The sequence below is a fragment of the Podarcis pityusensis genome (assembly GCF_964106645.2).
Source record: "Podarcis pityusensis genome assembly, chromosome: 8".
Classification (NCBI taxonomy): domain Eukaryota; kingdom Metazoa; phylum Chordata; class Lepidosauria; order Squamata; family Lacertidae; genus Podarcis; species Podarcis pityusensis.
The window spans coordinates 1,295,601-1,323,220 of record NC_138033.1 but is presented as its reverse complement, the minus strand read 5'-3'; the positions used below and the strand labels follow the sequence as shown (position 1 = coordinate 1,323,220).

At 43.5% G+C, this 27,620-nt stretch overlaps 1 protein-coding gene and 1 long non-coding RNA gene across 2 annotated transcripts in view; both read left to right on the top strand.

Annotated features, from left to right (window-relative positions):
• LOC308484117 (uncharacterized protein) overlaps positions 1-25,802 on the top strand; it is a 50,451-nt gene extending 24,649 nt beyond the window's left edge. The window contains exons 4-6 of the mRNA XM_081018697.1: positions 18,718-18,800; positions 19,117-19,243; positions 22,194-25,802. Of these exons, the coding sequence (XP_080874823.1) occupies positions 18,718-18,800; positions 19,117-19,243; positions 22,194-24,298 (2,315 nt within the window). The 3' untranslated portion in view covers positions 24,299-25,802. The remainder of the gene's footprint in view (positions 1-18,717; positions 18,801-19,116; positions 19,244-22,193) is intronic.
• The window catches only part of LOC308484549, a 95,951-nt gene that overhangs the window by 56,875 nt on the left and 11,456 nt on the right, over positions 1-27,620 (top strand). The gene's annotated exons all lie outside the window — the stretch shown is intronic.

Genomic DNA, 27,620 nt, shown 5'->3' with positions numbered 1-27,620 from the left:
GATGAGTTATTATGAACCCTACTTTCTCCTCCTCATCTCTAAAGTCCTTCCGAAGCAAATTGAGTGCGAAAACTATGTCTGCTCTGAAGTTGGGATACTGCTGCAGGTTCCCGTCGAAGTGGGCTACGATGCTGCCCCCCCTTTTCCCGAGGCCAACTCCCTCCGGCTTGGGTCCTGGCAGCCCCTCTTTGCCCAAACGTTCCCACCTGGTTTGCAGATCTCGGCAGCGCGCTTCTGTTTCCTCTTCTCTCTTTCTGGAGGTTGCTACTTCTGCGTAAAGCCTCGTGACTGCTTCTTGCAGTTCTGTCACCTTCTCCTCCGTAGTCATCTTTGCCTATCTTCGTGAGCTCGCAAAAAAAAAAATTTTTTTTGGAGACGGAGCTTACTGTCAGAGCTGCCCGAGGTCCCAGCTCACAAAGGACCAACGCCAGTTCGTTGTTATATACAAAAGTCTTTATTGAAGTTCAGTTTGTCTTTCACATCAGCAGCGTGCAGCTCTACGTCTGAAGCTCTAGACCGCCGAAGCTCCGTCTGAATCTCCTCCCCCCAGACACCAGTTTAAGACTCTAGCCTTGCTCCACCTCTTCCTTTGCTCTTTCTTCCTCTGGGTCCGCCTGTCAGCTGGGGTCTCGCCCTTCCTAGACTCTTCTGACGCTGAGTCCCCTGAGTCTTCCCCCTGCCTCCGGCGGGCTTTAGGACCTGGTTCCCCATCCGGGTTTTCTGCTGTCCCGCGCGCCTGTACATTCGAACTTGGCGCGCGCGCCCAGCCGGCAACCTTCCTCCTGACCGTTACGCTGCTCCTGTCACTGCTTCCCCCTTCGGGGAGGCTAGCTGGAACTGACCTCCCCTCCGTTCCCCCACTCTCCGACAGAGGCGTGGTCAGTCCCGACTCATCTTCTCTCCCTGCTGGAGGAGACGCTGGCCCTGACACCTGGGACTCTTCCCCCCCACTATGCTCTGGTGGGGAAGCTGGTCCTGATCTCCAGCTGCTGCTTTGGGAGTCCCCGCTGGCCCCGTTTCTGGTGTGTCCCCCCTGGGACCCCCCTTGCCCTGACCATCGGCACCTCCTTCTGGGAATCTTCTGATTCGCTGGAGAAGCTCGTGGAATCTCTCGGGTCACTGTCATACTCCCCTATGCTGCCCTCAGATCCTTCCCCTTCACTCTCCATCTCCTCTCTCCCCTGTGCCTCTGTCCCTGAGCCCCTGACATAATGGTATTAAATTTTTGTCTTTTTTTCATTTGCCAAGCCAACAGTTTTCCACACTTATTTGCCAATTCAAATGTCTTTTGTCTCATCTGTTTAATCTTCCATTCTATTTCCTGATTCATCATTTTCATATATTGTACTTGATATAACTTTATCTCTTTCAAAATCTCCTGCGACTTTGGTTTCACCCTCAATTTCTTCTCTCCTTCCTTTATTTTTTCCAAGATTTTGTCTTTTTTCTCATTTTGCATTCTCTTTTTAATTGCATTCTGTTGTATCAAAAATCCTCTCATGACAGCTTTACTTGCATCCCAGATTACTCTTTTTTCCACAGTAGTGTTCATATTTATCTCAAAATAGTCTCTCAAAGTTTTTTGGGCCTTCTTAGTGAATTCTTCATTCCTAAAGAAAGTATCATTCATTCTCCATCTAAAGGAACCAATTGGCGTCAATTTCATTTCCATCTTCACGGCATTATGGTCGGAGCAGGTCTTGGGGCAGATTTCCACTTTACTAGTCTTCGGAACCAGTCCTCTAGTTACCCAAATTTGGTCAATTCTTGTCCATGTCATTTTAGCCTCGGAGAAGAAAGTTCCCTCTCTTCCCAGAGGGTTCTTCGTTCTCCAAATATCAACTTAAGTCCATATTTTCAGTCATATCAAAAAAAGTTTTTGGTAGTCTTCCATCTTTGGTAACTATCCATATCCTTATCCATATTTGTAGACACTATGCCATTCATGTCTCCCATCAAAATCATATTGTAGTCCATGTAATCCATCAGGGTCTCATGTAACTTTTTAAAGAATTCCGATTTTCCTTCATTTGGTGTGTAAATACCTACAGTGGTGCCCCGCAAGACGAATGCCCGCTAGACGAAAGGGTTTTCCGTTTTTGAGTTGCTTCGCAAGACAAATTTCCCTATGGGCTTGCTTCGCAAGACGAAAACGTCTTGCAAGTCTTGCAATTTTTTTCGCTCCCCCCTTTTTCTAAGCCGCTAAGCTGCTAATAGCCTTTTAGCCGCTAAGCCTTTAATAGCCGCTAAGCCGCTAATAGGGTTGCTTCGCAAGACAAAAAATCGCTAGACGAAGAGACTCGCGGAACGGATTATTTTCGTCTTGCGAGGCACCACTGTATTCTCAGGAATTTTTCTCCTTACGTTTGAATTTCAATTGCAACAAATCTTCCTTGATCATCTTTAAATATAAATTTTGGTGATAGACTCTCCTTTGCATAGAGGACCACTCCTCTTTTTAAAACTTTATCCGAAGAGATAAATTCTTGGCCTAATCTTTTGTTATTCAATAACTTCCTGTGTGACCTTGTCACATGTGTTTCTTGTAGACAAATCAAGTCCAAATGCTCTTTTTTCAATAAATGAAATACACTCCGCCTTTTTTCAGGGCTGTTCAGTCCATTTACATTCCAGCTCAAGACCTGCAGCACCATCATGTGGTTACTTTGATACCCCCCCAACTGCCCCCAAAGCTTGCTCCTCTTCTGTTGGTAGTGGTGTTGGCACGTTCACTGGGGGGTCCAATCCAAAAGATAATGTCGATATGTCCAACGTTCCCCTGGTTGGTGATCTTCTCTCCAATGCTCTTTGCCCTAATCCTGTATCTGGTGATCTTCTGTCCAATGCTGTTGGGTCTTTTCCAATTCCCTTCTGTAGGTCTTCTTCGTAATTAAGCAGAAACTTTATTTTATCTTCTACTGATCTTATTTTTATTTTCCTTCCTTTGAAACTGAAAGGCCTTGAGGGAATTCCCACCTGAAGATAATTTTGTTCCTTCTCAACAGAGCAACCAAATCTCCAGAGTTGGACCTAAGGTCCAGAAGATGTTTTGGAATATCTTTAAATATTTCCACTCTTGACTGATGTATTACCAAGGTCTTGTCGTAATGCCAGCCCAAAATTTTGTCCCTCTCTTCTTTAGATCGGAGGGTAATCAAACAGTCTCTTATTCTGTTCTTCTCCTTCTTCCCTCCTCTTCCAAGTCTAAAGGCCCTCACAATTTTGAACTCCACTTTTCCCAAATCCAAGTCCCAATGGTCTGCAAATTCCTCCGTAAGATAGTCTATCAAAGAATCTTTTTCCAATTCAGGTACACCTCTAATCCTCAAGTTTGTCTGTTTCTCTTTGAGCTCAATCATAGAAAGCGCCAACTTATGGTCCTCAAGTTGCTTCTGCAGGTCTGGAACTCTCTCTGTTTCCAGTTGAGTTAACTTCAATTCCACAGCAACAACCTTTTCCTTAGCTTCCTCTGCAATCTGTCGAGTTGAATTAGACTCCTGAATCAATTTCTCAATAGCTTCTGTATTAGAATTAACTTTTTGTCCCAAACTATTTATACTTTGTGTATTTTGATCCAATTTTTTATTCATTTGTTCCAATGATTCCTTTATTTTGCTTAGAGCAAATGCCAGAGCCTCTTCTGCAATCATTCCTTTTGGTTTAGAATGCGTTGTTACAGCCGTAGATGATGCCGGAGGGCCAGATGTAGAAGCTCTTCGCCAAGACTTCCCAGACCTTGTTGTTTTGTCTTGGATTGGCGGGTCTATTTTTTCTTTTCCATCTGCCATAACACTTAAGCCCTTCAAGGTCAATTCCACAGTCCCAGAATCTTATCTTTAGAGTTGGAAAATTCCACTCCTTGTAGCAATTTCAAAGTCCTCCTCTAGAGGGAAATAGTTACTATTTATATTATGTTAGTCCATAGTGTAGCCTTCTTTTTTTTTTTAAGTCACAATTGCACCAGTTATTTAATATCAAATCTCAGCTAGTATTACTCAGTTTGTTTTACTCCTTTTAGTCCCTTTTAAATCAGAAGAGGGTAATTGAAACAACGTATCACTCTTGTTTCACTAGCTGTCAAATGGACGGTCTATTCACAGTCTATGCAGAGCTCCGAAAAAAACAATCTTTTTTTTTTTATAGAAGTTTATTGGGTTTTACAATAGAAATAAACATAATAAACAATGTAACATATATCTTAACATGATTTCACATTTTCTTTGGACTTCCTCACATCTCCCGCTCCCACTTTCATCGTTATAACATTTTGCCAGCAATTTATTATCTTATTTACATTCTTATATCCCTTCTATGTTTCATAATCTTCTAGTTCTCAAAAAGAGTTATATTTTCACAGTCTTACTTATTTTCTTAAAATCATCTAAATTAGTGGTGCTCAGTTATTTTGATCTAGCATCCTGTTTAGCATTCACTCAAGCTGCAATATTTTTGTAAATAATTCTTAAATTTCTTCCAATCCTCCTCAGTCCTCTCTTCTCCCAGGTCACGAATTCTGCCGGTCATCTCAGCCAGTTCCATGTAATCTATCAGTTGCATCTGCCATTCTTCCAGTGTGGGTAGATCTTGAGCTTTCCAATGCTTTGCGAGTAGTATCCTTGCTGCTGTTGTTGCATACATAAAAAATGTCTGGTCCTTCTTTACCACCCCTTGGCCGACAATACCCAAAAGAAAGGCCTCTGGTTTCTTAGTGAAGGTATATTTAAATACCTTTTTCAGTTCATTATAAATCATTTCCCAGAACGCCTTCACTTTAGGGCAAGTCCACCAGAGGTGGAAGAATGTTCCCTCACACTCTTTACATTTCCAACACTTATTGTCAGTCAGGTGGTAAATTTTTGCAAGTTTGACTGGGGTCATATACCATCTATATATCATTTTCATTACATTTTCTTTCAAAGCGTTACATGCAGTAAATTTCAATCCAGTACTCCACAACCTTTCCCAGTCCTCAAACATGATATTATACCCAATGTCCTGTGCCCACCTTATCATAGCCGATTTAACCGTTTCATCTTGTGTATTCCATTTTAACAGCAAGTTATACATCCTTGAAAGTACCTTGGTCTTTGGTTCTAACAATTCTATTTCTAGTTTCGATTTCTCCACCTGGAACCCTAGTTTCTTGTCATTTTTAAAAACTTCTTTAATCTGAGCGTAATGTAACCAGTCTCGCACTTTATCCTTCATTTTCTCCAAGCTCTGCAATTTCCAGTTGTCTCCATCTTTTTCTAGTATTTCCCAATATTTTGGCCATTTAGCCTCCATATTGGGTCTTTTTCGGGCCTTAGCTTCCAAAGGTGAAAGCCACCTTGGGGTTTTATTTTCCAGCAAGTCTTTATATTTTGTCCAGACATTAAACAGTGATTTTCTGACAATATGGTTCTTAAAGGCCTTATTTGCTTTAACCTTGTCATACCATAAATATGCATGCCATCCAAAAGCATTGTTAAACCCTTCCAAATCCAACACATCAGTGTTTTCAAGAAGTAGCCAGTCTTTTAGCCAGCAGAACGCTGCGGCTTCATAATACAACTTTAAATCTGGCAGGGCAAAGCCCCCTCTTTGTTTTGCATCAGTTAATATCTTAAACTTAATTCTGGGCTTTTTGCCCTGCCAGACAAACTTAGAAATATCTCTCTGCCACTTCTGAAAGCACTCCGTCTTGTCCAAAACCTGAAGTGTTTGAAATAAAAACAACATCCTTGGCAATACATTCATCTTGATAGCAGCAATTCGGCCTAACAAAGAAAGTTTCAATTTTGACCAACTATCTAAGTCTCTCTTAATTTCTGCCCAGCATTTTTCATAATTGTCCTTAAATAGACTTAGATTTTTTGCTGTTATGTTTACCCCTAGGTATTTTACTTTTTTAACCACATTAAGTTCCGTCTCTTTCTGAAACCGTTCTGACTCTGTATCTGTCAAATTTTTTCCCAAAACCTTAGTTTTCTGTTTATTTAATTTAAATCCAGCGACCCGACCAAAGTCATTAATCAGTTGTAATACTCTTTTCGTACTAGGCTCTGGCTTCTGCAAGGTCAAAACCAGGTCATCTGCAAAAGCTTTTAATTTATATTGTTTCTGTCCGACCTGAATTCCTTCCACCAACCGATCCTCTCTAATCATATTCAATAGCACTTCCAGAACCGAGATGAATAACAAAGGGGAGATAGGGCAACCTTGTCGTGTTCCTTTTTCAATTTTAAACTCTTCTGTAACCACATTATTAACTATCAGTTTAGCTTTCTGTTCTGAATATATCGCCTCAATCCCATTCTCAAAACCCCGTCCCACTCCCATCTCTTTTAAATTTCCCATCATAAATTTCCAGGAGATGTTGTCAAAGGCCTTCTCCGCATCTATAAAGATTAAAACTGCTTTTGTATTTATATCTGTTTGCAAAAGTTCCAAAATGTCAATAATGTTCCTTGTATTAGCAAACAAATGTCTACCTGGGAGAAAGCCTGCCTGGTCCTTATGGATTACTTCATTTAAAACTTTTTTAAATCTACTTGCCAAAATGTCTGCAAATATTTTGTAATCCACATTTAGAAGGGAGATGGGACGGTAGTTCTTAAGTTGTGTCTTTTCAGCTTCCGACTTTGGTATTAATGTGATAAACGCTTCCTTCCACGACTCCGGAGCCCTCTTCCCCTCCATAATTTCATTGCTGACCTCCATCAAAGGTTGTATCAAATAGTCTTTTAATGTCTTATAGTACTTGGAGGTCAGCCCATCTGGCCCTGGAGATTTGCCCAGTTGCGTGTTCTGAATGGCTTGTTCAATCTCCTGTCGTGTTATTTTAGAATTCAGGATTGTCCTATTTTCTTGTGACAATTTAGATAGTCCATTTTTTGCCAAAAATTGTTTAATCTCAACTTCGTCTTGCGGCCCTTGGGTGTATAGTTTTTTGAAATATCTCTGGAAACACTTTCTAATGTCCACCGGATTCTGAATGTTTTTTCCTTCAACCTCTAAGTTTGTAACCGTATTTAATCTTTGTCTTCTCTTCAACTGCCAAGCTAGCAGTTTTCCACATTTATTCGCCGACTCAAACGTTTTTTGTTTCATTAATTTAACCTTCCATTCAATTTCCTGGTTTATCAGTTTAGAATATTGTGTTTGATAAAGTTTAATTTCTCTCAGAGTTGGCTGTGACTTCGGATTCAGTCTCAACTTCTTCTCTAATTCTTTTATTTTATCCAAGATCTTATCTTTTTTCTCATTTTGTGTTCTTTTCTTTACTGCATTCTGTTGTATCAAGAATCCCCTCATTACGGCTTTACTTGCGTCCCAGACGATTCTTTTTTCCACCGTAGTATTCATATTTATCTCAAAGTAATCCTTCAAGACTTTTTGGGCCTTCTTGGTAATTTCCTGATCTCTGAACAAATTGTCATTCATCTTCTATCTAAAGGATCCAGTTGGTAGTAGTGTCATATCCATCTTTACTGCATTATGGTCGGAGCAGGTCTTTGGGCAGATTTCCACTTTTCTGACCTTAGGTGCCAGGCCTCTAGATATCCATATTTGGTCGATTCTTGTCCAGGTCAGTTGGGCTTCAGAAAAGAATGTTCCCTCTCTTCCTAGTGGGTTCTTTGTCCTCCAGATGTCAATCAAATCCATATTGTCTGTCATTTCAAAAAAGGTTTTAGGTAGTCTGCCGTCTTTTGTAACGTTTTGACTTTGTGACTTGTCCATGTTAGTTGATACGACCCCATTCATATCTCCCATCATTATGATGTTGTTGTAGTCCAGATAATCCAGCATTGTCTCCTGCAGCTTCTTGTAAAATTCCGATTTCCCTTCATTAGGTGCATAGATTCCTAATATCAACAATTTCTCTCCTTGATGTTGTATCTCAATTGCCAAAATTCTTCCATGTTCATCTTTAAATAAGAATTTAGGTGACAGGCTCTCTTTCGCATATATCACCACACCTCTCTTCTTAACTTTGTCCGACGATATAAATTCCTGGCCCAATCTTTTATTTATTAACACTTTTCTGTGGAGCCTTGTCACATGTGTTTCCTGTAGGCAAATAATGTCCAGTTGTTCTTTTTTTAATATATGAAATATTTCCGAAAAAAACAATCTTAATGGCAGCCCGTTCCCAGGTTCTGAGCGATGGAAATTTAGCTTCTTTCCCTCTCTTTTGGAGTCAAATATTGTCCAAACTTCCCCCTCTTCCCCTGCTTCCAAGGGGGGGGGGGTTCACTAATTTTTAATCCTGGAAATTTAGGCGTTTAAGAAAAACTTTCCAAGGCTTTAGCTTAAGCCTCTTTGCTTCCAACTATTTACAAAAGAGGAAGGCGGACTTCCTGTTTTAAGCCTCCCCCCGTTCGTTGCCAAATTCAACTTTTAAAACTCCAATTCTTCACTTTACTCACGGGTAGTTACTTTTAAATCCAATTGTCCACAGGAAAGAGTCAGCGCTCTCCGGCAACAGCTGTGCGGCTTCACTCCGTGAAAGTAGCAATCAGTTTGAAGCACCGCGCCGCTCACCCCACTTCGCTCCGGAGCCCCAAAATGGGTTTCCCCGCAAGTAGGGGAGGCCCTCTTGGTGCCCGCCGAATCCCACGTTCCCAGGCTTCCTCCACCTGGGATTTTTAAGGGGTCCCCGCCTTCGCCGCGGCGGCAAGAGCCGATTCTCGCGGAGCGGGTTCCTCTCAGTCCCAGGAGCTCTGACATTGCCGATGGCGCTAACCCGGAAGTCCCCCCTAATGGTGTTTTCTTTAAGAGCGGGCACACCACTGCCTTCTTCAGTTCCCCTGGGAATATCCAGGTGCCAAGGGACAAATTGATGATATCCCCCAGAGGGGCCCGCACCTCGTCTGGACACGCTCTAATCAGCCAAGACGGGCACAGGTCAAGAGGACAGGTGGTGGGCTTTCCTCTTTTTTTTATAAGATATTTATTAAAGTTTCACAAATTATATAATCAAACACAACAATACAAACAAACACAAACAAGAAAAAACAGGTATAATTTCAAATCCTTATTTTCTTAAAACTTACTTCACCGACCTCCTCATACTTCCCCTTTCTGCATTCCAATTTTAAATATTTAGTTCAGCAAATCCTCACCCTTAATTTTATCTAATTGTTAACCTTTCTTTTCTTTTAACTTAATCTTTACAGCTGTAATCCACTTACTTTCTAAAGCCGCATCATTTTAACACTCATTAATTTTACAATGTTTCTTAAGATAGTTCTTAAAATTCTTCCAATCTTCTTCCGCCGTCTCTTTTCCCTGGTCTCGGATTCTGCCAGTCATTTCTGCCAATCCCATGTAGTCAATCACCTTCATCTGCCATTCTTCCAAGGTGGGTAGGTCTTGTGTCTTCCAATACTTTGCGATGAGTATTCTTGCTGCTGTTGTAGCATACATAAAGAATGTTCTGTCTTTCTTTGGCACCAATTGGCCGACAATGCCCAGAAGAAAGTCCTCTGGTTTCTTAAGGAAGGGATATTTAAATACCTTTTTCATTTCATTATATATCATTTCCCAGAAAGCCTTAATCCTTGGGCACGTCCACCAAAGGTGAAAGAATGTACCTTCAGTTTCTTTACATTTTCAATATTTATTATCAGACAAGTGGTAAATTTTTGCAAGCTTGACTGGAGTCATGTACCACCTATAAATCGTTTTCATAATATTTTCCTTTAAGGCATTACATGCCGTAAATTTCATACCGGTGGTCCACAACTGTCAGCAAACATAATGTTATGACCAATATCTTGTGCCCACTTTATCATGGCTGATTTCACTGTTTCATCTTGTGTATTCCATTTCAACAGCAAGTTATACATTCTTGACAAGTTCTTAGTATTGGGTTCTAACAGTTCTGTTTCTAATTTTGATTTTTCCACCTGGAAGCCAATTTTCCTGTCCAACTTGTAAACCTCCATTATTTGATAATAATGAAGCCAATCTCGCACTTTAACTTTTAATTTCTCAAAACTCTGCAATTTCAGTTTATAGAATCATAGAATCCTAGAGTTGGAAGAGACCACAAGGGCCATCGAGTCCAACCCCCTGCCAAGCAGGAAACACCATCAGAGCACTCCTGACATATGGTTGTCAAGCCTCTGCTTAAAGACCTCCAAAGAAGGAGACTCCACCACACTCCTTGGCAGCAAATTCCACTGTCGAACAGCTCTTACTGTCAGGAAGTTCTTCCTAATGTTCAGGTGGAATCTTCTTTCTTGTAGTTTGGATCCATTGCTCCGTGTCCGCTTCTCTAGAGCAGCAGAAAACAACCTTTCTCCCTCCTCTATATGACATCCTTTTATATATTTGAACATGGCTATCATATCACCCCTTAACCTCCTCTTCTCCAGGCTAAATATGCCCAGCTCCCTTAGCCGTTCCTCATAAGGCATCGTTTCCAGGCCTTTGACCATTTTGGTTGCCCTCCTCCGGACACGCTCCAGTTTGTCAGTGTCTTCTTGAATTGTGGTGCCCAGAACTGGACACAGTACTCCAGGTGAGGTCTGACCAGAGCAGAATACAGTGGCACTATTACTTCCCTTGATCTAGATGCTATACTCCTATTGATGCAGCCCAGAATTGCATTGGCTTTTTTAGCTGCCGCGTCACACTGTTGGCTCATGTCAAGTTTGTGGTCAACCAAGACTCCTATATATATATATATATTTTTTAAAAAAAATTATTACATTTTTCAGATACAAAGTCAACGATATACACAGAATACAAGAAATATAAAAAGAAATATAAGAAAGGAATAAAAGAAATAAAGAAAGAAGAAAGAAGAAATACAACTTTCCAAAAGCATTTTTATACAACCAACTGGACTTCCCCGCATCTCCCTCACCCTGCATTCTTTACAATAAAAATATCAGCAAATTATTACCTTGTTTCATGCCTTATTTGTACCTTTCAGATATTGTATTTCTAGATTTAGAGTACTTTTTATCAATTACTTGTACCTTAAATTTAAACATAATATTACTTTAAATTTCAACCTTTTCTTACTTATAACTAGGTTTCCTGTTTCACCAAATCTAATTGCTGAAGCTAAAATTTCCAAATCGTGCAAATTCTTAACATTCATACAACTTATAGTGTTTTTGTAAATAGTCCTTAATTTTTTTCCAGTCCTCTTCAATTGTTTCTTCTCCCAAATCTCGGATTCTGCCAGTCATTTCAGCCAGTTCCATGTAGTCCATCAATTGTGTCTGCCACTCTTCCAGTGTGGGTAAATCTTGTGTCTTCCAATGTTTTGCGATGAGTATTCTTGCTGCTGTAGTTGCATACATAAAAAAAGTTCTATCCTTCTTTAACACTTTCTGGCCAACAATGCCCAAGAGGAAGGCCTCCGGTTTCTTGGGAAAGGTATACTTAAATACCTTTTTTAACTCATTGTAGATCATTTCCCAGAAGGCTTTCACTCTTGGACAAGTCCACCAGAGGTGAAAGAATGTCCCTTCAGCCTCCTTACATTTCCAACATTTATTATCAGACAGGTGATATATTTTTGCAAGCTTGACTGGGGTCATGTACCACCTATATATCATTTTCATAATATTTTCCTTCAGGGCATTACATGCCGTGAATTTCATTCCGGTGGTCCATAACCTTTCCCAGTCCTCAACCATAATGTTATACCCAATATCCTGAGCCCATTTTATCATGGCTGATTTGACTGTCTCATCCTGAGTATTCCATTTAAGCAGCAAGTTATACATTCTCGAAAGTACTTTAGTCTTTGGCTCAAGCAGTTCTGTCTCTAATTTCGATTTCTCCACCTGGAATCCTATTTTTTTATCCAGTTTGAAACCAAGACTCCTAGATCCTTTTCACATGTACTGCTCTCAAGCCAGGTGTCCCCATCTTGTATTTGTGCCTCTCATTTTTTTTGCCCAAGTGCAATACTTTACATTTCTCCCTGTTAAAATTCATCTTGTTTGTTTTTGCCCAGTTCTCTAATCTGTCAAGGTCATTTTGAAGTGTGATCCTGTCCTCTGGGGTGTTAGCCACCCCTCCCAGTTTGGTGTCATCTGCAAATTAGATCAGGATGCCCTTGAGTCCATCATCCAAGTCGTTGATAAAGATGTTGAATAAGACCCTTCCTGTTCCAAAATTTTCCAATATTTCGGCCATTTGGCCTCCATATTGAGTTTTGTCACAGCCTTTGCCTCCATTGGCGACAACCACCTTGGGGTTTTATTTTCCAACAGATCTTTATATTTAATCCAGACATTATATAATGCTTTCCTGACAATGTGATTTTTAAAAGCTTTGTGAGCTTTAACCTTGTCGTACCATAAATATGCATGCCACCCAAAAATGTTATTAAAACCTTCTAGGTCCAAAATGTCTGTGTTCTCAAGAAGCAGCCAGTCTTTCAACCAGCAGAAGGCTGCTGATTCATAGTAAAGTTTAAAGTCTGGCAGTGCAAATCCCCCCCCCCCTTTCCTTTGCATCAGTTAAAATCTTAAATTTTATTCTAGGTTTCTAGCCCTACCAGACAAATTTCGAGATATCTTTCTGCCACTTCTTGAAACAATCCATCTTGTCCACAATTTGCAATGTTTGAAACAAAAACAACATTCTAGGCAGTACATTCATTTTGATCACAGCAATGCGGCCTAGCAGTGAAAGCTTCAAATTTGACCATATTTCTAAATCTTTTTTTACTTCTGCCCAGCATTTCTCATAATTATCTTTAAATAAGTTCACATTTTTAGCTGTCATGTTAATCCCCAAGTATTTCACTTTCTTAACCACAGTTAAACCTGTTTCATTCTGGAACCTCTCGCTTTCAGTAGCTGTTAAATTTTTCTCTAATACCTTAGTTTTTAGTTTGTTGAGTTTGAATCCTGCGACTTGACCAAACTCTTGAATTAGTTCTAAAACTCTTTTAGTACTAGAGTCTGGCTCTTGTAATGTAAGTACCAAGTCATCTGCAAATGCTCTCAGTTTGTACTGTTTAGCTCCGACCTGTACCCCTTTAACCAGCTGATCCCTTCTAATCATGTTTAGCAGGACCTCCAGGACCGATATAAAAAGCAATGGGGAAATTGGGCACCCCTGTCGTGTCCCTTTTTCTATTTTAAATTCTTCCGTGACCACATTATTTACAATTAGCTTAGCCTTTTGTTCAGAATATATTGCACCCATACCATTCTCAAATCCTTGGCCTACCCCCATCCCATGTAGATTCTTCTTCATAAAACTCCAAGAAATGTTGTCAAAAGCTTTCTCCGCATCCACAAATATCAATACTGCTTTGGTGTTTATATTCACTTCTAGTTTTTCCAAAACATCTATTATATTCCTCACATTGTCTGCCAAATGTCTTCCTGGGTTTAGAAAGCCTGCTTGGTCCTTATGAATCTCTTCCATCAATACTTTCTTCAGCCTTTTAGCCAAAATGTCAGCAAAGATTTTGTAATCCACATTAAGTAACGTTATAGGGCGGTAGTTCTTAAGCTGAGTCTTTTCAGTCTCTGTTTTCGGTATGAGTGTAATATAAGCTTCTTTCCACGATTCTGGTGCCTTTTTCCCCTCTAAAATTTCATTGCAGACTTCCTTCAAAGGTTGTAATAACCACTCCTTCAAAGCTTTGTAGTATCTAGAAGTCAGCCCATCCGGTCCTGGAGATTTGCCCAGTTGCATGTTCTGAATGGCACCTTCTATCTCCTGTTCAGTTATTTTCTGGTTCAAAGCTATTTTGCTTTGATGAGAAATTTTTTGTAATCCATGTTTCTTAAGAAATTCGTCTATGTCCAATTCTTTCTACGGCCCTTGTGAATATAGTTGTTTAAAATATCTCTGGAAGCAGTTTCTAATTTCATTTGGGTTATAGATGTTCTTTTCTTCCACTTCTAAATTTGTAGCCGTGTTTAATTTTTGTCTTTTCTTGATTTGCCAAGCCAATAGTTAGCCACATTTATCCGCTGATTCAAATGTCTTTTGTCTCATTTGTTTGATTTTCCATTCTATTTCTTGATTCATTAATTCCATATATTGTGTCTGGTATAACTTAATTTCTCTCAAAATCTCTTGGGACTTTGGTTTGGATCTTAATTTCTTTTCCCCTTCTTTTATCTTTTCCAAAATCTTGTCCTTTTTCTCATTTTGGCTTCTCTTCTTTATTGCATTTTGTTGTATCAAGAATCCTCGCATAACAGCTTTACTTGCATCCCAGATTACTCTTTTTTCAACGTTAGTCTTTATATTTATTTCAAAATAGTCTCTCAAAGTTTTTTGGGCCTTTTTGTATACTTCTTCATCTCTAAATAAGGTGTCATTCATCCTCCATCTGAAGGAACCAGCTGTTGTTAACTTCATCTCCATCCTTACAGCATTATGGTCGGAGCACGTTTTTGGGCAGATTTCCACTTTCTTTATCTTTGGTGCCATCCCTCTAGTAACCCATATTTGGTCAATTCTAGTCCATGTCATTTTAGTTTCAGAGAAGAAAGTTCCCTCTCTCTCAAGAGGGTTCTTTGTTCTCCAAATGTCAATCAAGTCCATGTTTTCAGTCATTTCAAAGAAAGTCTTTGGTAATCTTCCATCTTTAGAGACTACCTGTCTTTGTGCTTTATCCATATTTGTAGATACTACTCCATTCATATCTCCCATCAAAATTAGATTGTAATCCAAATAGTCCAATAAGGTCTCATGCAACTGTTGGGAAAAAGCAGCAAGGCAAAAGCCAGCTCCAGATGGCTGGAATGCAAAACAGGATGTTGTGGTTTGCAGATGTACTCTTGGAGAAAAGTGGAAGTCTATTCTCTGTACTGAGCACCGGATGTTAGCTCAGAGTGTCATATGACCTGTGCTGGAAGTACAGGGGTGGAGTTGTGACTCTTCTGATGGAGACTGAAGGGTGCAGTCGCATTTCTATGTACTGCTGAATGACAGGAATAAAACATGTAAATAGAACTCCTGTCTGTCTCATTTCCCCTCCCTGGGGAGAATGCAGGGAGGGAGAGAAGCAGAGTGAAGCAGAGGGTGTGTTTTCCTCACGTCTGACTGATGAGGAGAATCGCCGGGTTTATGACCTTGCCTGCCGGGAGACGCAGCGGAGAGGTCATCAAGTATCCAGCTCAATTGCCTGGGGGAGGCCAGTTTACCTCTGACTGTGAGCTGAGATACTGACAGCAACTTCTTAAAAAAATCAGATTTCCCCTCATTCGGTGCATAAATTCCTACAATCAAAAATTTTTCTCCTTGAACTTGAATTTCAATTGCCAAAAATCTTCCTTGTTCATCTTTAAAGATCAATTTCGGTAGCAATTTTTCCTTTGCATAAATCACCACTCCTCTTTTTTTTACTTTATCAGATGAGATGAATTCTTGTCCTAATCTTTTGTTAATAAGTAATTTTCTATGTAACCTCATCACATGTTTCTTGTAAACAGATCAAGTCCAATTGTTCTTTTTTCAATATGTGAAAAACATTTTTTCTCTTTCGGGGAAGGTTCAAACCGTTACAATTCCAACTTAACAGTTGCAGAGCCATGATGAAATTATTTACTTTCTCCTCCTACTGCTCCAAGTAGATCTTCTTCTGTCGGTGGTTTCAGTCCAAATGATAAATTTACTATGTCCAATATTCCTTTTCCTGATGGGTTTAGCTCCTCTCCAGATTCCACTTCTGAAGATCTTCTTCGTGGTCTCTCAAAAACTTGTCTTTGTCACTCACTGTCTTTATTCTTATTTTCCTTCCTTTATATTTGAAGGATAGGCCTTGGGGAAATTCCCACCTGAAGAGTATTTTGTTCCTTCTCAGTAAAACAACCAGGTCTTTGTAGTAGGTTCTTACATCTAAAATATGCTTCGGTATATCCTTAAAGATCTCCACGAAGGAGTCTTCAATTTCCAGAGTTCTTTGGTAATGCAAATTCTCCGCAAAAAAGCTCGCAAATGCCTCACAGCTGTGTGTCAAATTGTTATTTAAATTTGGCTGTCCTTCAAGGGACGTTAAAGACCTAATTATACTAAATAATTGCGCCGGGCGAGAGCTAGCGGATGCAATGGAGGCCGAGAAGTAAGACTTCTTAGCGGCCTTCACTGCCATCTCATAGGTTTTCATAAAAACCCTATAAGATGTTCTTGAGGCTCCGTCACGGGCACCCCGCCATACTCGTTCTTGCCGCCTGAGGTCCCGCTTCATTTTCCAGAGCTCCTCGGTAAACCAGGGAGCCCGGTTTCTGCGGGGTCGCAGAGGGCGCTTAGGTGCGATCTCATCGATGGCTCCCAGTAGCTGGATATTCCAGCCCTCAACAAGCTCAGTCAATGAGTCGCCAGGGGGAGCAAGGTCCCACAAGGCTTGGCGGAATCTATCAGAGTCCATCAGCCTCTGCAGGTGAGCCCAAATCGGCTCGCCACCTAAGCAGGGTGGGGGTGGAAAGTCAGTCCTGGCTTTCAGAGCATAGTGATCAGACCATGGCACCTTCATCGAAGGAGACATGATCACATTTATACCGACGCCAAAGATCAAATCCAGCGTGTGGCCTGCTTGATGTGTGGGGCCCGAAACAAACTGGGAGAGCCCTAGTGGAAGACACCAGGTCCAGAGCCTGTGAGGAGGGAGTGGCATCAGCGTGGAAGTTGAAGTCCCCCAATATCAATAGGTTAGGGAACGCCAAGGCCCAGCTGGCCACCGCCTCCAGCAGGCCTGACAGGGTGGCTGCTGGTGCGCGAGGTGGCCGGTACACCAGCCAGACAGCCAAGCTCACCTCGGAGCCCCACGCTAGGCCAACACATTCAATGCCGGGGATCGATGGGGATGGTAGAGCCCTGAAAGAACAATCTTCCCGGATTAATAATGCCCCCCGGCCCACAGCCCGCAACTGGTGGAGGACGGAGAAACCCGGGGGCGCCATCTCTCGTAAGGTAACTGTTTCCCCTTCGTGCACCCAGGTCTCCATCACACAAGCCAGGTTGACTGCCTGCGAGGTAAAGAAATCTTGCAGGGTGGCGGTTTTGTTGCCTATAGACCTGGCCTTGCACAGCACCAGTGACGGAGGTGAGTAATCCTTGCTCACCCTACCCTCGTCCCTCGGGATGGGGCGCAGATTGGAAGGGGTACGAGCATATCCGTATCTCGATCCCCTTCGCCTATAACATCTGTCCCCACCGCCATACCTCCCTCGCCCCTCCACGGTTGCAATCCCAAGCCTAATACTAGCTTCCATTTATGAAATAGAAAAACAAAACAAACCAAAAACAATTATACCTAAACAAAACCAATCCCCACCCCACTCAATATCCAACACCAAACCAAAATAAAATGGAACAAAATAAAAATACATAAATAAAAACCACTGTTCACGGTGGTACAACCAAGTAAAAAGTAAAAACACCTTTAAAACACTTTAAAATATATAAAAACATTTTTAACATTTGCTGCAAAAGCACCAGTGTCCTTAAAGCTGTGGCGAAGGTGAGTCTGGGCCCCGCCCCCTAGGCCAGGTGGAAGTAGCCTGAGGAGGGAGCGGCCTTCCCCAACACTCACGGTGCAGCAGCAGCAAGTGAGGCACTCCAGCTGTATCATTATTCTTCCCGTGTGTGGCAATCTTTCTGTTGGTGATGTTTCTTCCTGTCCTTGTAAAATGTTCTGTCTATCTTTTCCTGGTTGTTGCTGTTCTCCATTATTCCTTGGGCGGAGCTAATATCCCATTGTGGTTTCAGGAATTCTCCATCGCTCTGTCCTGTGCTTCGTTGTTTGGCAACTTTAACAGCAGCTGCAAAAATCACACCATCCCAATAAATAATCAGTTTTTGCCATTTTTCTTCTCTGCCTGGGAAGGAGAGGGATCCGTCAAACTGCAAATGACTCAGTAATGAACCTTATCAGCTCCTACACAACTTTCAGATTCCTTACACCCCTCTGTCTGGCCTTAGATAAATGTGCTTTTATCCAATTAAATTCCAAGTCCTTTTAGCATTAATCAGTTCAGTCTGTATATAATAAAGGATGGGGAAGAGTCAGCTCTAATTTTCCATCGTAAACATTTTGCAAAATAGAGCTTCCCTCCCTTTTTCCTTTTTGTTTTTACACACACAGTTCCATTTGATGTTATATTCCATATCTGTAATCCAGTTTCTTCCCTGCTCACCGGTACATAGATATTTTCAACTAGTATTCAATCGCAGGCTGCCAATTCATTAGTGTAGAGAAGAAAACTTTATATAAAGAAGCCATAGGCTCCCCTCCCCCCACTCACTGTCTTTTGCAGCAAATGAAGTTTATTCCCAAATTCAAACCTTAAAGACCTTGCAGCTGGTTCAATTCCGCACTTTATGATCTCATCTCTTCCAGCAACGCCTGTACATTAGTCCAAATTGAGCTCTAATTGACAGGAGAACCTCTGTTCTTAATGGCGGCGAAGGAGGGTGTTTTGCAGGCCAAGGGCTTTTGCACTCAGCGCCTCCCTGCCTCTTGCAATCCATGCCGGAGCCGGAGCCTGGTACCAAGACGAACTGCGAGTGAAGCCCGTTGTCCCCTGTCCCTGGGGGAAACTTGCAAGGAGAATTACCCTCAGTCATCCTTGTTTTTCCTTTGCCAACGATCTCCCGCTGCCTCCATTAAGGCAGAGCGGAACCGGAAGCTAGCAGGGGAGACTTGCACAAGCCCCATCTGTACTGAGAGATGCACTGTTTCACCTCTGAGAGAAGCAGGCGCTCACGGTTTCCATTTACCTTGGTCTCTCCCAGGTGACGGAATGATGCCACCAAGACCTGCTCCTTCATCTTTTCATGGTGGTGGAGGGGAGGCAGCAGCTGTGGACCCAGATCAGGTAGGGGGAAGGAGCCTTGTGGGGAAGGACTGCTTGGATGCAGACTGGCTGGACACAGTTGGATGCAGAGGAATGGTGGGAGGAGCCAGAGAAGAGGGAGCCGACTGGGAGGAGGAGGAGGAGGGGTCTGAAGCTGGAGAGGGAAGAGGGCTCAGGGAGCAGAGGGAGTCTGTGGCAGAGAGCAGCCCAGACTCCGAGGCAGAAGCTGCAGCAGGAGAGAGGGATGAGGAAGGCAGAGAGGGGTCTGGCCGCTGTAGAAAACAACAGAGCCAAGTGAATGTTCTCTAAGAGGACAGCCTTTTTCCTGTTCTGTTAGGGTCCAGTGTGCTTTGAAGATGTGGCTGTCCATTTCACAGACGAGGAGTGGGCGTTGCTGGATCCTGACCAGAGAGCTCTCCATAAGGAAGTCATGGAGGAGAATCGTGGGATCTTGGACTCTCTCGGTAAGGCTCCCTATTGGATCATCCTATCTGTTTTGTAAATCAAGACATCTCTCTATGTGACGAACCTCTGATATTTCAATGGGGCTCAACAGCGCCACCCACAGCACCTGGGATGTTAACACTCCCACAGCAAACCTTGGATGGATGGCTATTGATTGTTTTCCCTGTGAATATTCTTCCTCCAGTTCTGCAGTTTAAAACCACGATCAGGCTGTCTGAACTGCCCAGGCCTTCTTAAATGTAGGCTTCAGAGTGATTTGGGATGTTGAATTAGCTTCAGTCAAGTTTCCTGCTTTTGTTCTTTTTTCTGTCTCTCTCTGGTTGACCAAAGAGTCGCTTGGCATTGGAGATGGCACAGATTCCACGACTGAACTAAACAAACTCCATCCCAAAACAGAGCCAGGCTTTTTGAATCTCAGGCAGTGAACACTGTAGTAACAATAATGATAATTTTATTATTTTTACCTTGCCCATCTGACTGGGTTGCCCCAGCCACTCTGGGCAACTTCCAACAAATAGAAAAACATAATAAAACATCAAACATTAAAAACTTCCCAATACAGAGGTGCCTTCAGAAGTCCTCTAAAAGTTGCATAGTTATTTCCTTGGCATCTGATGGGAGGGCGTTCCACAGGGTGGGTTCCCCTATCGAGAAGGCCCCCTGCCTCGTCCCCTGTAACTTCTCACAATAATGTAACATTTAAGTACAGTGGTACTTCGGGTTAAGAACTTAATTTGTTCTGAATGTCTGTTCTTAACCTGAAACTGTTCTTAACCTGAAGCACCACTTTAGCTCATGGAGCCTCCTGCTGCTGCTGTTAGTGAAGTCTGTAACCTGAAGCGTAGTTAACCTGAAGCGTATGTAACCCGAGGTAACATACAGTGTACAGTGGTGCCCCGCAAGACGAATGCCTTGCAAGACGAAAAACTCGCTAGACGAAAGGGTTTTCCGTTTTTTGAGTCGTTCCACAAGACAAATTTCCCTATGGGCTTGCTTCGCAAGACGAAACGTCTTGCGAGTTCTTGCGAGTTTGTTTCCTTTTTCTTTAAGCCGCGAAGCCATTAATAGCCGCTAAGCCGCTAATAGCCGCTTAGCCGCGAAGCCGTTAATAGCCGCTAAGCCGCTAATAGCCGCTAAGCCGTTAATAGCCGCTAAGCCGCTAATAGCCATGCTTCGCAAGACGAAAAAACCGCAAGACGAAGAGACTCGCGGAACGGATTAATTTCGTCTTGCGAGGCACCACTGTATATCTTAAATTTTGGACAGGGAACTTTCCCGCTTTGGCCACCTTTTAAATACTGTATTTTTCGCTCCATAGGACGCACTTTTTCCGTCTTAAAAACTAAGGGGGAAAGTCTGGGTGTCCTATGGAGCAAATGCGGGGGGGAGACAGGCAGGAAAAGCCCCCAAGAGCCACACACAAGCTTCGCGCGGGTCTTGCGGGCTTTTCCCCAGGAGGGAGAAGGGACTGACGCGGCCAGTCAGTCCCTTCTCCCTCCTGGGGAAAAGCCTTGCGCAACCTCTCCAGCCGGGGGGAAGGCTGCGCAAGGCTAAAGAGGAAGCCAGGTCAGTGAGCGCAATCCATCCTCTTTAGCCTTGCGCGCCTCTCCAGCCGCGGGAGGCTGTGCAAGGCTAAAGAAGCCAACTTTTTAAAAATCTCTCTATCTCTACCTCTTTTTCTTTTTCCATCCTTTCTCCACCCCCTTCTTTTCCTCTGGATCAGTGTTTTTATCTAACATTTTAGTTTGGAGGGGGGGATATTATAAAAAAGGAAACTTTGCAGCTTTTATTTTAGTATACAATAAAAACAGATTAAACAAAACACAAAAGAAGGAAATAGCATAGAAGAGGAAGAGAAAAGGGAAAGAGGGGGGGATACAAAGCCATTTACCAGAGGTAGATCTTAACCCTTGCCTCACCTGGGAGCTTCTCTGGGCAGGTATTCCCTCGGCTTAAGTGGGGTGGGGGAAGAGTGGCAGGTAGGGGGGTAGCTACCTAGACACTGAAGCCACATGTCTCTCTGATGAAAATTGGGAGTGGGCATTGTGTGAAGTGGCTGTGGATCTCCTGCCGCAGAATTGTAGGACTGTATAGAGTTGGGAGGGCCACCCGAGGGTCTTCTAGCCCAGCCCCCTCACAATGTAGGAATCACAGCTAAAGAACACCAGGCAGATGGTCCCCCGACCGCTGCTTAAAAGCCTCCAGTGGTGGAGACCCCCAACACCTTCCATGGTCATAGAATTGCAGGGTTGGAAGGGAACCCCAGGAGTCATCTAGTCCAGCCCTGGTGGACAGCGGGCACGATCCATCCCATTGCGCAAGGCTAAAGATGCTGCGCAAGCTAAAGAGAAGGCCAAGGCAGCGAGCGGGATGGATCGCGCTTGCTGCCTTGTCTTCTTTAGCCATGCTGGAGAGGTTTAGCTCCTGGCTGGAGAGGTTGCGCGGCTATGGATCCCGCTTGCTGTCTTGGTTTCTTTGCTCTTTGGGACTGGGGGGGGAACCCTTCCCCCGCAGCCCCGAGAAGCTCTGGGAGAAGCGGACAGGCTGTGCGCATCGTGTCCGTGGCTCTTTGGGGATGGGGGGGAATAATATTTTCCCCCTAGATTTCCCCCTCTAAAAACTAGGTGCGTCCTGTGGTCTGGTGCGTCCAATAGAGCGAAAAATGTGGTAATAAAAAAAGCACATTTTATTTATGAAGATAGTATAGATCCATATTTAAATTTGAACAAAATGACATTACCAGGTTAACCTGTACTTTTCAAAACTAGAGAGAGAAAACATATAATATTCAACTTGATTTGTATACGAAACTAGACATTTTGTAGAACAAAAGGAACATTATAATATCTAACTCCCTTCAGTTCTTCCTCTGTCCCAAGCATTAATCAGCATTGTTCCATAATTTGGGGCTGCACTTCTTCCCGAGACTCTAATCCGTTTGCCTCTTAGTTTCAGGTGGTGATGAATTGGAAATGAAGAACAAGGGAGACCACAACGAAATCCACACAGTGGAGGAGCCATATCCGGATTCAGACTGTGGAGAGAGCTTCAGTCAGAGATCCCATGCCACTTCCCATCAAAGAAATCCCCATGAGAAGAAACACTATCAGTGCTTGGAATGTGGAAAGAACTTCAATCAGAGGGCCAAGCTCACGTCCCACCAAAGGATTCATACAGGGGAGAAACCCTATCAGTGCATGGAATGTGGAAAAAGCTTCAGGACGAGATTTGAACTCACTTCCCATCAAAGAAATCATACAGCAGAGAAACCGTTTCAGTGCGTAGAATGTGGAAAGAGCTTCAAACAGAGGGCCCATCTCACTTCCCATCAAAGGATTCATACAGGGGAGAAACCCTATCAGTGCCTGGAATGTGGAAAGAACTTCAGTCACAGCCACGATCTTACTTCCCATCGTAGAATCCATACAGGAGAGAAACCCTATCAGTGCTTAGAATGTGGAAAAAACTTCAGTCAGAGCTCCCATCTCACTTCCCATCAAAGAATTCATACAGGGGAGAAACCCTATCAATGCATGGAATGTGGAAAGAGCTTCAGGACGAGCTTTGAACTGACTTTGCATCAAAGGATTCATACAGGGGAGAAACCCTATCACTGCTTGGAGTGTGGAAAGAGCTTCACTGCTAGCTCCTCTCTCACTTCCCATCAAAGGATTCATACAGGGGAGAAACCCTATCAGTGCTTGGAGTGTGGAAAGAGCTTCACTGCTAGCTCCTCTCTCAGTTCCCATCAAAGAAATCATACAGGGGAGAAACCCTTTCAGTGCGTAGAATGTGGAAAGAGCTTCAATCAGAGGGCCCATCTCACTTCCCATCAAAGGATCCATACAGGGGAGAAACCCTTTCAGTGCGTGGAATGTGGAAAAAGCTTCACTCGGAGTGCCAATTTCACTTCCCATCAAAGGATTCATACAGGGGAGAAACCCTATCAGTGCGTGGAATGTGGAAAGAGCTTCAGGACGAGCTTTGAACTGACTTTGCATCAAAGGATTCATACAGGGGAGAAACCCTATCACTGCTTGGAGTGTGGAAAGAGCTTCACTCAGAGTGCCAATCTCACTTCCCATCAAGGGATTCATACAGGGGAGAAACCCTATCAGTGCGTGGAATGTGGAAAGAGATTCAGGACGAGCTTTGAACTGACTTTGCATCAAAGGATTCATACAGGGGAGAAACCCTATCACTGCTTGGAGTGTGGAAAGAGCTTCAGTCAGAGCTCCCATCTCACTTCCCATCAAAGGATTCATACAGGGGAGAAACCCTATCAGTGCGTGGAATGTGGAAAGAGCTTCACTGATAGCTCCTCTCTCACTTCCCATCAAAGAAATCATACAGGGGATAAACCCTGTCAGTGCGTAGAATGTGGAAACAGCTTCAATCAGAGGGCCCATCTCACATCCCATCAAAGAATTCATACAGGGGAGAAACCCTATCAGTGTGTGGAATGTGGAAAAAGCTTCAGGACGAGCTTTGAACTGACTTTACATCAAAGGATTCATACAGGGGAGAAACCCTATCACTGCTTGGAGTGTGGAAAGAGCTTCAGTCACAGGTACAATCTCACTTCCCATCGTAGAATTCATACAGGGGAGAAACCATATCACTGCTTGGATTGTGGAAAAAGCTTCAGGACAAGGTCTGAACTCACATCCCATCAAAGGATTCATACAGGGGAGAAACCCTATCACTGCTTGGAGTGTGGAAAAAGCTTCAGCTCTAGCTCCTCTCTCACCTCCCATCAAAGGATTCATACAGGAGAGAAACCCTTTCAGTGCTTAGAATGTGGAAAAAGCTTCAGTCGGAGGGCCAAGCTCACTTCCCATCAAATGATTCATACAGGGGAGAAACCCTATCAGTGCGTGGAATGTGGAAAGAGCTTCACCAGGAAAGAAAGTCTCACAGCCCATCACAAAATCCACACGGGAGAAACCCTAACAGTGCGTGGAATGTGGAAAGAGCTTCAGTCAAAGCAACAATCTCATTTCCCATCAGAGAATTCACACAGGGTAGAAACTATTTCAGTGCCAAGAGTGTGATCGGAGGGATTTATGAAAGTTTGGTCTCATTTTTAAAGTTCTTAACACAATTGGAGCTCTTAAAAGGACTTAGAGCTCCCTGAAGAAGCTAAAATCAAGACAGGTTTGCAGTCTTGACTATGCTACCTACTCAGTGGATTTGTAACTGGCTGACTGACCGAACCCAAAGGGTGCTCATCAGTGGTTCCTCTTCATGCTGGAGAAGAGTGACTAGTGGGGTGCCACAGGGTTCTGTCTTGGGCCCGTGACGAGAACCTGCTCGTCATCAGTAATAATCAGTCTCACGCCAAGATGGATTGAGGGAATCTAACAGTCTCAGGAGCTGCTGCAGCCCAACATTTATTTTGTACCGTAAAAAAAATTCTCTCTAAGGAAAAAATAGAACATTGTATCAGCCGGCAGATAAAGACAATACCATACATGGGTATCATGCCACCATCAGGCTATGCTACGTGGACCAATCATTGAGATCGCATGAGCTGTTCACGCGCTGTTCATACTCCAAGCAACGCTTCTTGCTTGAACCCTGCAATAAACTTTCGCCCATGCGCTTATGCATAAGCAACCATTTCCCTACATGCCCTCTTTTCTTATTTGTTTTATGAAAAGTAAAAAATTTAACAAAACCTAATCAGAATCATTTATCTCATTGCCTAAACGCTTATATTTTGCAACATAAATTCCTCTCGTCATCCCTGTGGCGGGTCGTGGTTTGTACCACCACGTAGTACATTGGGCAAACAAAGAGGGCAGGCATTGAATGCAGCAGCACAACACAATGAATCCTACAACAAGCAAAATTCCAATTAGCAAAAGTTTTCTTAACCATGCTCTATTAGGTAACCAAGAAGACAACCAAAACCTTCGGGTGGATTCAAAGGATTATGGGCTATCATTTGTTCCATATAATCAATAGTAGCAGAAATATTGGCCAATTGATCAGATATATACATACAACAATGAGAATGAATCAAGGCACAAACTCCACCTTTGGAGGCAAGGATTACATCTAAGGCATAACGATTTTGAAGAGCTACATCTCTTATTACTGACATTTCTTTGTTAATTGTTTTTAAGGCCAAGATGGTAGAATTAAACAAAGCCTCGGTCCAGTTTGCCAATCTATGCAGATCACGGTAATTCATGGCTACACCTAAAGAGGGCATAAGGGACCTAGAGATGGCTGTCCCTATATATCGAGAAACAGGTGATTGTACTTCCCTTCTGTTACGCAAACGGACCGCTGGGAGCTTGTCCATTTTATACACCAGGGGTATGACTACTCCTAAAGTGCAAGTTCCAGAAAAAGCAAAGGGGATTTCTTTGTAGGCTCTTGTGCCACAGAATAACCATAAATCAGATTGAAGGAAACATGTAGATTTGCTGCTCTTCTTCATCCAATCCAACCAAACATAAAAATCTCTACACGCAGCCTCTTGTTCATAAGTCATGTTGGTTGTGACATTATTAACTAAAACTCTTGGCCTGCTACTCATAGCGGTAACATTAAGAAAACAAGAAGACCCATTAATATACTCATAGGTCCAATTACAATATGGATAATGACCTTAAAATTTACTACTATTATGATTGAAACGAAAACAATGAGACGCTACTTCTACAAGCAACAAAAACACAGGGGGTGAACTTGTACGATTATCCTTCATATTATTACTAATCTTATATGAATCATTTACTGGAATACCATGCAATAATATGCCAGACCTCTTTGATTGAGGAGGTATATGCATACACACCCAACATTCAGAAAGATTAAGTATAGAAGCAAAATGATTTATGTCCCTAACATAGGTATTATTACTCCAAATCTGATCATAAGGTTCAGGCTTCCGGGCCTTCTGCAAAGGAGCAGCACGACGAAGGCGGCGCTTCACAGTGTCCACAGAGGGGCTCCACCCGTGTGAAGTAGAATTGTGTGGCCAATCGGGACGATGCCATACTGGTTGCTTGGGGAGGCAATAAGGATGAGAATGGTAAATCACTCCAATGGCCGCTTCCGAGCAACCTGCATGATATTTCGTGGCTCGATTATTGGCATGTAAAAACCACAATCCAGAAGAAGCCACACAACCATTTTTGCAGACACAGGAGCCCATTTGCTGTAAATCGGCCTCATTTACTGCTCCTTGTACTGCCGAGCCAAAAGTCCAAACCCAATGAAACGTGATGGCGCAGATGGAATGACCGCTATTGGGGGGCAAAACCCAAGCGATGCCAGTCCGGCGAGGGCATCCTTCAAAGCCAGGCTCATTTCCCAAACAAGAGGCGGCAAAACTATACAGTGGTACCCCGCAAGACGAACGCCTCGCAAGACGGAAAACCCGCTAGACGAAAGGGTTTTCCGTTTTGGAGGCGCTTCGCAAAACGAATTTCCCTATGGGCTTCCTTCGCAAGACGAAAGCCCATAGGGAAATCTCCGGGACAGCGGGGAAGCGCAGCGCGTCTTCCCCACTGTCCTCGGACCTCCTCCGAAGGCTGGCGGTGGGGCGGAGAGACCTCCTCCCGCCGCCAGCCTTCGGAAGCCTGCTCCAAAGCCTGGCGGTGGGGCGGAAAGACCTCCTCCCGCCGCCAGCCTTCGGAAGCCTGCTCCAAAGCCTGGCGGTGGGGCGGAAAGACCTCCTCCCGCCGCCAGGCTTCGGAAGGATGCTCCGAAGGCTGGCGGCGGGAGGAGGGCTCTCTGCCCCACCGCCAGCCTTTGGAAGGCTGCTCCGAAGGCTGGCGGCGGGAGGAGGGCTCTCTGCCCCACCGCCAGCCTTCGGAAGGCTGCTCCGAAGGCTGGCGGCAGGAGGAGGGCTCTCCGCCCCACCGCCAGCCTTCAGAAGGCTGTCCTGAAGACTTGCGGTGGGAGGAGGGTTTTCCTTCCCACCGCCAACATTCAGAATGCTGTTCTGAATGTTGGCGGTGGGGAGGAAAAACCCTCCTCCCACCGCAAGCCCCGGGAACAGAGGAATCATAGAATCATAGAATCATAGAGTTGGAAGAGACCACAAGGGCCATCGAGTCCAACCCCCTGCCAAGCGCTGCGCCCCTTCCCCTCTGTTCCCGTACCTGTCCTGAAGGCTTGCGGTGGGGAGAAAAGCCCTTCTCCGCACCGCCAGCCTGGCAAGCGGTTTCCATAGGAACGCATTAATTGATTTTCAATGCATTCCTATGGGAAACCGTGCTTCGCAAGACGAAAAACTCGCAAGAAGAAAAAACTTGCGGAACGAATTAATTTCGTCTTGCGAGGCACCACTGTAATGGTAATTGGTAGTCACGGTGGCTTCCCAGGGGGAAGGGGGGCCAATGCGGTAGGGACGAA